Genomic DNA, 13,073 nt, shown 5'->3' with positions numbered 1-13,073 from the left:
CCTTTTCCTTTTCCTTTTCCTTTTCCTTTTCCTTTTCCTTTTCCTTTTCCTTTTCCTTTTCCTTTTCCTTTTCCTTTTCCTTTTCCTTTTCTTTTCCTCTTTTCCTTTTCCTTTTCAAGTAGTTTTCATCACTATAATAAAGCTCCTATGCACCTTTCTATTGTCTTTTTCTTACAAAGCCTTTTTCTTTGTAAGACCATACATTTGTAGTTCATCTGAGGACTGTGGTCAGATGTATTTGGGGTTTTTTTAATCACATCAGAAAAAAAAAATTTTAATAACAGAAGTTTCATGATATTGAATTCCTTAGGGCAATGAAGAAGAGGGATAGCACAGGAGTAGACACCACCTGCAGCTACAGAAACAGCTCCCAAGTGCCCAAGTTTAACCCAGCTGAGGTTTACCAAGAACTGAGGAACGTCACAAGTGGCATCACCAAGTTAGGAATCTACAACCTGGACAGCAAGAGCCTCTATATCAATGGTAAGTGTTTGATTTTCTTGTTCCTCTGGGCACTGAGCAGTTTGGGACCACCTGGGGTCTCAGGGATCACTTCAATGTTAAAAAAGTGGCCTGAAGGAGAAGATCCCACTGGAGTTTTCTGTGTAAGATGAAGTGTAAGCTTTAAAATCTTTTCACACAGACATTTTTTAAGACTTTAATTTCTATATTGCATTGAAGAGTGACTTAATTTTAGTCTTGACCTCAGTCATTCACCTGCACGTGAACATTTCACCTGCTTTCTATCCCACCAGTATTTAATTACACAGCGGGCATGGCCCTTTTCTCATTGTAGTCACCAGTCTTACAAAAGCACCTTGTTCTGCTTAAGCTTTGTTTGTTTAATAGATTCACACCCTCGGGGGGAGGGGGGGGGCAGGTTCTTATGATTCACTCCCAAGTCATCCATTTAATCATCCCCTCTCCACTTTCATTCTCTTAAGTGGATGGTTCTCTTACATAACATTTCTCTTGCATTTCCTTTCCAGGTTACAACGAACCACTTCAGAGATCAGGTAAGTAGTTTGCTGAATTCACTCCAGGGAGAGGTGTCAAAGGAGTGGTGCCCTCAGAAAATAACAGGGGAAGAGATTATTGAGAGGGGAAGACATTATCCAGAGTAGCCTTGAAACATGCTGGGGTTGGGAATGTCTTTGAAAGTGAAGGTAACTCTTTTGTAATAAATTCATAATCCTTTTTCCCTTTGATTACAGCTCCAAGCACAACTACTGCATCAGGACCAACAACCACGAAGTTCACCCTTAACTTCACCCTGACCAACCTCCCGTACACCCCAGACCTGGATGTCCCAACTTCCCGCAAATTCATTTCCACAGTGAATGTTCTCAACCACTATGTGAGTCTGGCTCTGGGTTTGCCCATTTGGGGTTTTGGTGCTGCCCTTAATCCACCTGCATAAGCTCAGCACCCGATTTCCAGTTCTCAGCTGTACTATTGTTTCCCCTGACAGATTGACCCTCTGTTCAAAAGAAGCAGCGTAAGCTCTGCCTACACAGGATGTAAAACTATGAGGTTCAGGTAAGACTCAGAATCTCAGGATGGGTCAGGTTGGAAGGGCCCACAGTGTTCCCGGAGCACATGGCACGGGAGTGTGTCCAGATGGTTCTGGAATATCTCCAGGGAGGGAGGCTCCACACCCTCTCTCAGTGCTTGGTCACTGCACAGGGAAGTTCTTCCTCATGTTCAGGTGGAACTTCCTGGGCATCAGTTCCTGCCTGTTGCATCTTAATACTTGACACCAAGAGAAGTCTGGCTCCGCCCCCTGATACCTCCCTAATAAAGATACTGAAAGTATCTTTATTTTTCTGATACTAAAAGTATCTGAAAGTACCTTAAAAGACTCCTGAAAGTGGAAATAACCTTTATCTGCTCTTACATACCTTAAATTTGCATAAATTATCATACTTGCTCTGATGTCAGAATAGAGAAGCCTCCCTGTGGACACCTCCCTGTCCATTCATGATAGTAAAATCATTTTGGGATCTAAATGTCATCAGCACAATTCTAAAGTGTGGTGAAAGATGTAGGAGCCCAATTACAGTGATTTTGGTGTCATTCCTGGTCATACAAATCACACAGAGTGTCCTAAAGAATGTGTCTGATGTTTTTGCTCAGGTCTGGGAGACACAGGGATGACACAGGAGTAGATGCCATCTGCAGCTACCAGGACAGTGCCAGCCTGGCCAGGTTTGACAGGGAACAGGTTTATCGGGAGCTGAGCACCATGACAGAGGGTGTCACCAAACTGGGGCACTACAGCCTGGACCAGAACAGCCTGTATGTCAATGGTGAGTATCCATGAACAGATCAGGATTATGGGATCTCTTGAAGATCACTCCCCATCACTCCACTGGGGCTGGAGCACCGAGGAACCCTCTGGTTTGTTGGTTTTCTGTAGGTTTTGACACTGTGGCAAAACCAATCCAGCAGCATCTTGCCATTCTAGAAACATCTCCAACCCTTAAATCATACAAATTCCTGGAGAATTTCATTATTATATTATATAATCTAAGCAGAGCCACACATATATTGTTTTTATGGTATGGATAGATCTGATGTAAAAATAAATGCACTCTGTCTTTTCTATTTAGGTTTTCCCCTCACAGAAACAGCTACCACCAGAAAGCCAGTCTTTGTTGAAGCTCCAGCCAAACAGGGCTACAGACTGAGCTTTAGAATAGTCAATGAAAATCTAACTAACCCAGACTCTCAGTCTCCAGAGTACAAAGCAGCAGTGGAAAGCATCACTAACAAGGTGAGGAATTGCAGCTCAAATACCACCATGTTTGGTCAATTTTTTGCCATAGTTTTATGTCTTAATTAAAAAAAAAAAATCAACGTTTAGGAACAAAAATTTCTAGAATCTGAAAGATGAGATTGACCTTTGAATCACTTTTTGTTATGTTGGATGTTGCACATGCAACAGGGTGCCATCCCTGCCCATGGCAGGGGTTTGGATCTTTAAGGTCCCTTCCAACCTAAACAATCCTGGGAATCTGGATTAATAAATTATGTCCAGCCAAAGACATGGACAATGAAATACAGGAGGTTTGGGTGATCTGTTCAATGCACAGGGACTCAGCATTTCAGTCCCATCTCCAGAAGTGTTTGCAAATCCCTGCCAGCTCGGAGTCAACACACCCATAACTCACTGCTGAGAATCCAACACATTCCCTTCAGCCCCAACCCAACCTACCAGACTGATCACACCCTAATTTTGCTCTTTAGGTGAAACTGTAACACACTGTACTTGGAATTCTGGGTGTGTGAGGTGTGCATGAGTTGACAGCTGCCAGTCAGCAGACTGGGCTCTTTAACACTGGCAGCTCGCTCAGATAAGGCAGAAGATCTGCCAGGCTGGGAGTCAGATTCCATCACTAGAAGGCACGTTCCAAAGTCAAAACCAACTCCCATGAAATCCAACCAGCAAAAAAACCCCCCAAAGCCTGGGCTTTCCCCAGCATTCAAGTCCCTCCTGCTGGCCTGAAGCACCTTGCAGAGTGCCCTGGGCTCATGAATCTTTACCATGACATTTGTGTTGCAGATGAATCAGCTGTACCGGCAGAGCGACCTGCGGGGCCAGTTCCTGGGCTGCAACATCACCCGCCTGAGGTCTGGGGTGGGATCTGAGTGTGGCTGAAGGGTTGCCACACCCTGGCACCCCTCCCCCATGGCCAAGTGCCATTGTCCCCTGTGGAATTCCTCCCCTTCCTTCTCATGTTGGAACGTTATGCCCTAAGAAGTCATTTCCAGGCTTCATTTGTCGGTTTGAATTTTTTCTGACTTGTTATAAACTGATATTTTTCTCAGTCTCAGTCAGGCATTCTCAGGTTGCTGACTATCCCAGGAATTACTGATTCCCATCCTCTTAATGGGAACTGATGATCCTGTAACCTCTGCACTCCCCCTCTTCACTTGAACTCCACTAGGCTTTAAAAGTGGGCTTCAGGTATAGCCGTAGTGTTCAGCTCTTGGTGGAAAGAGGCTTGGACAAGGGAGCCTCCCAGAGGGTAAAAGCTTTTAAAAACCCCAAACTGCTGATCTTTCATTGTGTTCATGCAGTAAAGCCTGAGTTCCTAGAGAGAACAGGTGGTATTTCCTTTGCTGTCCCTGCCCAAGGCAAACCCCCCCATCAGCCCATTCCACGCCATCATTCCACCCCGTTACTTCCAAACAGAGCAGGAACCTTTCAGGAAACTCTTTCCCACGTGAAGTTTTGTGATCATCAGCCTCTTTACCACAGAACCTCTGTTCCTCTGCCCACAGGGCTGGATCCATAGTGGTCGACTGCCAGTGTTTCTTCCACCCTGAACCCAACATCAACAGGGCCGTGGTTGAAAGGACCTTCCAGGACGGGACTTCCAATGAAACTGGGCTGTGGCTGGGGAGCAGCTACAGGCTGCAGGAATTCTCAGTGGACAGTACGTAGAGCTCAAATCTCTGCCCAGTGTCCACCCAGTCACCTCACTTTGCCATGGAATGATCAGAATTCCCCAATTTCTGGCCTATCAGAGTGGAAATAAATCTGGTTTTAAGTTGAACTGCTGAGTTCAGCTCTAAGTTGGGCCATTCAGACATTTAGTCTGGCTCAGTGTAGCCCTTGAGTCTTCAGTGGCTTAAGATCTTATTCAATGATAAGTAGTTACTCGATATTAAGGTGTTATTCAGTATTAGGGTGTAATTCAATATTAAGGTGTTATTCAATTTTAAAATGTTATTCAATTTTAAGGTGTTATTAATTTTTAAGGTGTTATTCAATATTAAATAATTAGAAAATGAAGTGGCAACTATTCATCAGAACTTCAACCATTTAGAGATAAACAGACTTTCAGGGGTTTTTTCCAACGTACAGCATCCCGAATAAAGGAGTGGCTGAAGGACTGATTGGGAATTTCCTGTCAGACTAGTGAAAGTCTTTGGTAGAAGAGCCCCAGTTTCTCTCTGTTAGAATTTATACTGACTTTTCCCCTCCATTTTCCAGCCTTGGAATTAGCAATTGAGGCAGCAACTTACAAAACACCCCTCAAATCTGGGAAAGAAAACTTTGGCTTGAATTTCCAGATCTCCAGCCTGCCCTTCTCGCCACAGCTGCAGGACCCCGGGTCACACGTGTACCGAGTGAACAAAGAGAACATCGAGAAAGAGGTGAACTGAGCAGCAGTAGCTCGAGCTCCCTGTCCAAAGGATGTGTTCAACTGACTCTGTTTTCCTCCACTGTTTTGTGTTTCCTGTCAGCTCGATGTGTTCAGGACCGGCCGCCTGAAGGAGCACTTTGCCGGTTGTACCGTGGAGAGTTTTGGGTAAGTCCTGCTTGGAAGTGGCTTTTCCTTGAGCCCCAAAGAGCAGTTCAGGAAGGCATTCAGGGTCACAGCAGGGTGTTCACGCCTCCCTGGGGACCTTTGTGCTCCAGATCACACACAGGAAGCACCTTCATTCAAGTTCTGCTTTTACCACAAAAGGTTTCTGTCCAAACGAGAGGTGGTTTTGTTTCCGTGCTTGCACAGCATAAACAATTCCGGAGGAAAACAAACACGTTCATTCTCTTATTTCAAGTACTCAAATACACTAAAATTCCACAGACACACATTAGCAAAACAATGAGTGGGACTGACCCTGCCCAAGGACAGGATCTGCTGTGTGTGTCTCCTCCAACACCTCTTTGGAGGAACAAAGAAGCCGAGTTGATTTACCTCTTAGAAATGGGGATTAACTCAGTGGGTGGTTTCACAAGGCTGCAAGAGCTCCCGTCTGCCTGGAATAAACTCAAAAAGTGATCCCTTGCTAATAAAACACTGCTGAGACATCTGCAAACCTGAATCTCCCACTCAGCTCTGCTTCTTCCTCTCTTCTCCATAATGACTCTGTGCCTGTCACTCTCCAGGCCTGTCCATGGGAGAGGATACACAGAAGTCTTCTCCATCTGCAAGTTCACCCTGGATCCCCTCTCAGGGTCTTTACAAAAGCAAGAGGTGTTTGAGGAGCTGAAACAACTGACCCAGGGGTTCACCAAACTGGGCCCCAGCTACGAGCTGGAGGAGCAGAGTCTGGTTGTTGAAGGTGAGAGCTCTGCAGTGACATTTGGGGGATTCTTCTTGGTTTTAATAAGCTCCAGAGGCTTCTCTTTCTCATCTGTCTCATTCTTTATTTCCAGGTTATTCTCCACTCAAGACAAATGAACCAGAGTCTGAAAGATCTGGTAAGTGCTCTTTGGAAGGGATTGACCCTACAGCCACTGCAGACTTGAACTAGAATAAATTAGCATTACATGCCTTGAAATGGAGACTAGACCCTTGAAATGGAAACTAAACCCATGGAAGAGACCCAAAATCTGGGCCTCTTGGTAGGCTGGCAGCAAACAGTGGGTACCACCAGAGCCAGCCAGCCTGAGGAGATGAAGGACAGGCAAAACCAGTCCAATGTGGGAAGATGTTTTAAAGCTCTGGCACCAATAAATGTTTATAACTGCAGTATTTATAAAAAAAACCCCTAAAAATCCCCAGATATGGTGTTGTAAAGACAGCCCCCACCCCAGAGCTAACAGTAAACAGGAGAAAGAAAAAAAGTACTCTGAAGTGTTGCTTTTTTGTGCACCACAAACACATTGGCAAAATGACAGCTTTTGCTGCCACCCTTAGCCCTGTCCCCTTCCCCAAAAGAGTCCAGCCAGCAGCTAAGAGAGAACTTTGTCTCTCTGAACATCCTTGAAACCCTCTGAGGGCTCAGACTGTCACATTTACAGTGGTAGATCCTCAGACCCTCACTCCATTTTACCCAAGTTTCTGTAATTTGGCCTCAGCGCTGTTGAACTTTGCCAGGGAGAGATTTCCCACTCTGAATCCCCTGTGGATGAGTCCAAACATCTGATGTGCTCTTATTTTCCTTTTGCAGAGCTTCAGTTCTGGGCCATCATCCTCATCTGCATTTTCACCCTGCTTGGCTTCATCCTCCTCCTCTTCTTATGCTTCCTGGTGAGTGTCCTACCTCTCCCTGGACTCCAGCAGTGCCCAGACACCTGGGGACTCACAGGAGGGACATTCACATTCCCAAGAAGCCCAGTGGGAACAGTATTTAACACCCCAACAGCAAATGAGATGCCAAATCCTGTTGTTACTGCCAACTCTTCCAAGGACTTGAGCACAGGAGGATGGGGAAGGGAATTTATAGTCAGCTGAGTAGATTTCTAGGAAAGGAAGCAGGATCTTCTTTCTAGAAAAGCAGCAGGATCATGACTGAGCTCGAGTTTTTGCAGAGAGAAAAAGAGAAACCCAAAGGTGAGGCCAAGCCCAAGATGACAGGTGGAATTAGGGCATCCCCTGCAGCACTTCTTAAACCTCTTCCCTCTTCAGTATCTGCAGAATGATCAAGTTACAGGCAAGGGAGGGCCAAAGACAACATATTTCATAACCACATCAAGAATTTCGTGCTCAGTGCTCTTAACCTGCAGACTGTGCAGCCTTGCAGGGCCAAACTCCAGCTGTATATCCTTGGAAAAGTCAGTACCCCCCCTTCCCATCTCTGGGGGTGGTTTAATGGGCATCAAAATCTTAACAGCACTGTTTCAAAAGCAGCTGTTTGCTTTGCAGCAGCTAAAGGGAAGGGCTATATCTACAGAGAATAAGAATTACTCTCCTTAGAGGTTCAGGAGTGAAAATTCCAGCCAGGTTGATTTAGGAGAGGAAAAACCTCCACCTCAGAGCTGGGGGTTGTGCCAGTGTCATCCTTGCAGCTTTAGACAAATGTCTCATTCCCAAAGTCCCTCCATTCCCACCCTCCAAATGTAGTTTGGAGGCATCTAATGATGGGCAAAGCACAGATTCCTATTTTTGCCATTAATTTTGTCCTTTTCTCTCCAGGTCATCTCTTGCCTGAGAAGAAAGTCCCACTTATACCAGGTCCAGCAAGGCTTGTATGGGTTGTACTTCCCACACCTGAGCACAGGAAAAGTGCATTGACAGATGAAGTTGGGTCCTCACAGACCTGTTTGTCCACTGATGAAGGAAGAATATTTATAAATACTAGAAAAATGTTTCTTTAATAAATTATTTTCAGCATTTTCTCTCATCTTGAGACGAATCTTTGCACTATTGCCAGAATTATTTTCATACTACAGGAAACTGCCAATAATGCAGATGCTGAGGAAAGTGGGTTTTTTTAAAGCATTGCAGTATTTTAAACTATTGCACAATCAACAGAGAATAAAGACCACGAAAAGGTAAAATTCTGCTCTACAGAGCTGCAGTTTGCAAGGCCCTTCAGTGTTAACGTCAGTTTTCTGAAAAAGGCTTAAAATTATACTAATTTGTAGATTTTTGGGGACTGACTGTTGTAGCCTTAGAAATTTCACCTAGATTTTAGCTTTGTCACGACTTAGCTTTTGAAATGTAAATATCTTAAATTAACTAAAATATTTCATATCTTAAATTAATTAAAATATTTCTATTTATAATTATGACAAGAGATGAGATACAGATGCATTGTTAAATCTGAGTGGGACGCAGCCAGGCTGTGTCTGTGGAGATTGCTGCTGATTCCAGTTGAATAAATGCAACATTTACTGCCATGAAGTCCTGTTTCCTCTGCACTTTTCACCCCTAATCACAAATTATGCCCTGTGGAAATCCCTGGTTGTTTGCTCCTTGGTTGTCAGCCCAGAGTGTGGGGTCTGATTCAGAGACCAGGACCTCCTTCTGCCCCTCCAGCTCATCTCAGCCAGACAGAATTCCCCCAGAATTCCCTTTTTCTGCCCCAGCTCTCTGCAGGAGGCAGAGCTGATCTCTGTGTAATTATATGATACTCCCATTAGATGAACTCCCCACTGAAAGTGAAAGCATTAGAATTAATGAAACCACGATTAGTCATTAATCCTCCCACTCCAGGCAATGTTTCTATGAAACCAAACTGACTTTTGGGCTTTCAAAGTAAAGCTCAGGTTGGACTAGTTCTTCCCCCGGCTCAGTTTCCTCCACAGAGGATTAGAAACCTGTTTGCTCGATCAAACAAAGGCTTTCAAGCACCAGTTATGTCAGCAAACATCAGATTAAACGCTTGCAGAGCTGCTTTCAAAACACCTCTGCAGGTGTCCTGTCACTGGGGGGGTCCTGGCTGGAGCTGCCACCGTGAGACAGGAACTCCGGGGGTGGGAGGGACTTCCCAGCTCGGGGTCTGACCAGGGGCACTCAGGAAAAGCTGGGTCTAATCACAGAATCATGGGATGTCCTGAGCTGGAAGGGACTCACAAGGATCATCCAGCCCAACCCCTGGCCCTGCACAGACACCCCAACCGTCCCACCCTGTCCCTCAGAGCGTTGTCCAAACGCTCCTGGAGCTCTGGCAGCCTTGGGGCCGTGCCCACTGCCCTGGGGAGCCTGGGCAGTGCCCCAGCACCCTGTGGGGGAAGAACCTTTCCCTGAGATCCATCCCAACCCCCCTGGCACAGCTTTCTGCCATGAGAGCACCAGCTCCTGCCTTGACAGCCTTGGGAAACCCCCGGGATCTTCATCCAACTGTCCCTGCTGTGCCTCTGCCTCCTTCACCCTGGCTCCCCTCTCCCCACAGAGTTTCTTACTCCCAAAACCACACAAGTGGTGCCACAGGCTGTGGAAATGTGGCACTGAGCACTGGGAGAGGAAGGGGCTATTTTTTGGACCTGTTTGGTAGATACTCTGAATTTTCTATTTTACACCACGGCCATGGGGGAAGAGCAGCCCCTCAGCACCATGAGCCACGTCACCTCTTCCCACAGGCTCTTCCCAGGATTTGCTGGGACCAGAGGAGAGTCTCAACACACCCAGCAGGGCAGAGCTGGCACCATTGTCCAGCTCAGGGACAAAAGGGAGGGCAGAAAATACAGCAGTTTCCCAGGGGAGCTCTGGGAAGAACTCCGGGCCCAGTACAAACTGGGAGCATGGGGGACATGGAGCTGATCTAATGCAGAGAAGCTTTAGCCCTGATGCAACACAGCAGCACCCAGCTCTGCCTGACCTGTCTGTGGGGATCCAAAGAGCCAAGGAAACCTTCCTGTGAGACCCCATTTCCCTAAGGAATTGTTCAAACGTGCCTTTCTGCAGGAACACGCCAAACATCCCCCTGGTACCAGCACTCGCTGGCAGACCGGGCTGTGCCAGGTGCCTCCAACCCCACACACCTCTGCCAACATGGGCAGGGAGTCAAACTCCAACCCCCACAACTAAAGCTGAAACCCTCCGAGGAAGGGGCACCAAGAGAGAGGAAAGTGGCTGAGGAGCTGAGAAAGCAGCAGTTGCAGGGAGAAGGGCCGAGCTCAAGCACACCCTGGGCACGGCTGGTGCCCACGAGCCTCACTGGGGCTGCTTTCCAGGAGGAAGGAGGCTCCACACACCGTGGTCCTCTTCAGCAGCCCCTGCCTGGGGTGGCCATGAGCTCCAAGGTGTGGTTGGACACCAGCCCACATTTGCTGTGGGGCTGCTCTTGCAAACAGGGGCTCCTGTGGGGCCAGGCCAGCTAAACAGTGACACAGGGGGCTCACCCTGCCACCCTCAGTGGGTGAAGAGGCTCAGTCTGACCCAGCACCACCTTTGCCTTTATTGCCCCTCTTCTCCTGCAGATGCACCAGGGCTTGTTCCTGAGCATTTCTGTCCTTGTATTTGTCCTCATTCCACTCATCTCAAGAGTCCCTGCTGCTACCAGGTGTGAACTGGCATCTGGCAGCACCAGGATCACCTCTTCTCCTGTTCTGGACCTGCCTGGCACTGCCTTGGTAATCACTGTCAAGTCAGACACAGTTTATCAATCTCCTTTTCAGCTCTTTAAACACTGTGTGTTCAAAGCACTCTTTAAGCACTGTTGTGCTGAACACTGGAAACAAGCCTGAAGTGCAGAGATAAGATTCAGCTGCCTCTCATCATTCTCCCCAGCAATTCCTAGTGAATTTGGCTCTCAGAGTTAGGAAAATGCTCCATCTGCTTTGGAAATAGAGGCCAAAAAGCCCTGTGTGCAGCAAGGACACCCTTCAGGGACTCACACACTGTAACCTCGTGTTCTCAGCACCAACTCAGCACCATTTCCCAGCAGCAGAACTCCCTCCTGTTCCATCTTCCATGGGAAAAACAGGAACAACCTGAGCTGCTTGTCCATGGCAGGATCCAGACTACCCACTCCATCTCCCACCTGGTCCCAGCTTCACTGCTGGGATTTACAGCTCCCTAGGAAAGGGCATATCCTTCCTGCTCCCCCCTCATTCCTCCATCACTAATTACATCTCGTCAGCCTTTCCCCTGCCCTGCCCCGCTAGGAACCTCAGCCGGGAAAGCCCCAGGGTGCCCAGCCAGCAATTTAATTTGTGAAATGGCTGCTTCATCAGCAAATGTATCATTTTGTCAAAACCAATCACTGAATTCTATTCCCCTCCCATCAGCCTGCAAGAAGCAAATAACAAATTTCGCTGTGAGCCACTGCTGGGCCTTTGCACAAACTCACCTGGTCCTCTCTGGTAAAAACACCAGATTTAGGGGCAGCAGGAGGAAGAAAATTAGGAAATTGCATTTTTATGCTTCATTTGGGAGTTTCTCCAAAGCATCAGTAGAAGGAGCACAGAGACAATACAAGGTTTCAGCACTGCTGGGGCTTCCCTGTTGGAAAAGCAGCTGGATCTGTGCTGCAAACGGCCAGACAGTGACCACACCACACAGGTCCTGTGGCCTGGTGTCACCTGGGTGGCTTGGTGTCACCTACATGCTGCTCAAACAGCCTTGAGCATCCTGGTGAGACTGAACTCAGCACACAGAGGCAGAAAATCCCATCACTGGGGCTGGAGGTGCCTCCCCCTGTATCCACTCCTTCCCAGTTCCTCTTACCAGGTCTGAAGAACCTCCCAGCAGTGCAGGACCTGGATCCCACCTGGGCCACCATCACCACCCACGTTGTTCTGCAGGACCCAGCCCAGCTCCCGATGTGTCCCAGGGACATCCCACTCCGGCCTCTGCCCTGCCCCGGCACTGCCAGGGGCCAGGCCAGGCAGCAGGGCCACAACTGCTGTGTGGGCACAGGGGGCATTCCCAGGGTGCAGACAGAGCCAGCCAGTCCCAGGACCTGCCCCAGCAAGGCACGTCTGGGTCCTTTTTGGGGCAGGGTAGAGGTGCCTGGTAAGACCCTCTAACATAGGCAGGGTTTCCATTGGCACCACCTCAGAGCTGGTGATGTCACAGTTCCCTTTGTGACATTCTCCCCAGTCCCACTGGTGGTGGAGCCTCATGAAATGTGTCCCCTCTCCCTGGGGATGTGTTGCCCCCCAGCTCTGCAGGGACCCTGGGCTGGGGCTCCCCAAATCCAGTCCCAGGCCCAGCCTGGAGCAGGGACTCGCCCCCCGGGGTTTGCACTGTTCCAGTGGCACCAGGATCACCAGGATTCACTGCTGGGATTTACAGCTCCCAGCTGTGGGAGGATGCTGCAGGGATGCCGCAAGAATACAGGAGGCATCTTGCAGGACACCTTCCCACGGCTCTCCGCCAAGTAAAGAGTGCTTTCCTCTCAGATTGACTCAAAGTGGCCACTTCATTTCCCTTGAAACTTTCCAGAGAACACAAATTCATCTCTCACTACAAACCCAGCCCCAGATCTGGGCTGCCTGGAGGAAGGAGCAGCTCTGGGATCCCACGGAGACACTCCCAGCCCTGGACACCCACTGGCTGCTGCCTCCCCAGGTGTCACCTGTGGGCTGAGCTGGTGGCACCGTGTGCCCACGGGTGTCATCTCCTCTGGACATGGACACCACTGAGCCACAGCATTACAAAAAATATCAACAACAAAAAATTCCCAAAGCGGATCAGGAAACCCCCTAGGACACTTGGGCTGGTGTCAGCCAGCACCAGTGAGGCACACTGGTGAGGCAGCACCAGTTCCTTTTCCACCACACTCCTGCCCAACAGCAGCTGATCCATCGAGCTGGTGAGACTGAACTCGCTCAGCACACAGAGGCAGAAAATCCCATCACTGGGGCTGGAGGTGCTTCCCCCCCTGTAACCATCCCTTCTCAGTTCCTCTTACTGGGTCTGAAGAGCCTCCCAGCAGTGCAGGAC

General features: G+C 48.3%; 1 protein-coding gene across 1 annotated transcript; it reads left to right on the top strand.

Moving 5' to 3' along the window:
* Positions 1 to 312: 312 nt before the first annotated feature.
* On the top strand, positions 313 to 8,518 carry LOC108509123 (mucin-16-like). The gene is made up of 14 exons (XM_017838387.1): positions 313 to 483; positions 990 to 1,016; positions 1,215 to 1,357; positions 1,472 to 1,539; positions 2,137 to 2,309; positions 2,613 to 2,776; positions 3,566 to 3,633; positions 4,288 to 4,442; positions 5,003 to 5,166; positions 5,257 to 5,321; positions 5,903 to 6,078; positions 6,173 to 6,217; positions 6,910 to 6,989; positions 7,875 to 8,518. The coding sequence occupies exons 1-14, from the start codon at positions 315 to 317 to the stop codon at positions 7,971 to 7,973; spliced, it is 1,596 nt and encodes a 531-aa protein (XP_017693876.1). The 5' UTR covers positions 313 to 314; the 3' UTR covers positions 7,974 to 8,518.
* Positions 8,519 to 13,073: the final 4,555 nt, after the last annotated feature.

This window comes from Lepidothrix coronata, unplaced genomic scaffold (genome assembly GCF_001604755.1).
Source record: "Lepidothrix coronata isolate B3197 unplaced genomic scaffold, Lepidothrix_coronata-1.0 Scaffold336, whole genome shotgun sequence".
NCBI lineage: Eukaryota > Metazoa > Chordata > Aves > Passeriformes > Pipridae > Lepidothrix > Lepidothrix coronata.
The sequence above is the reverse complement of the archived record's forward strand: the minus strand, read 5'-3'. Positions and strand labels throughout refer to the sequence as shown.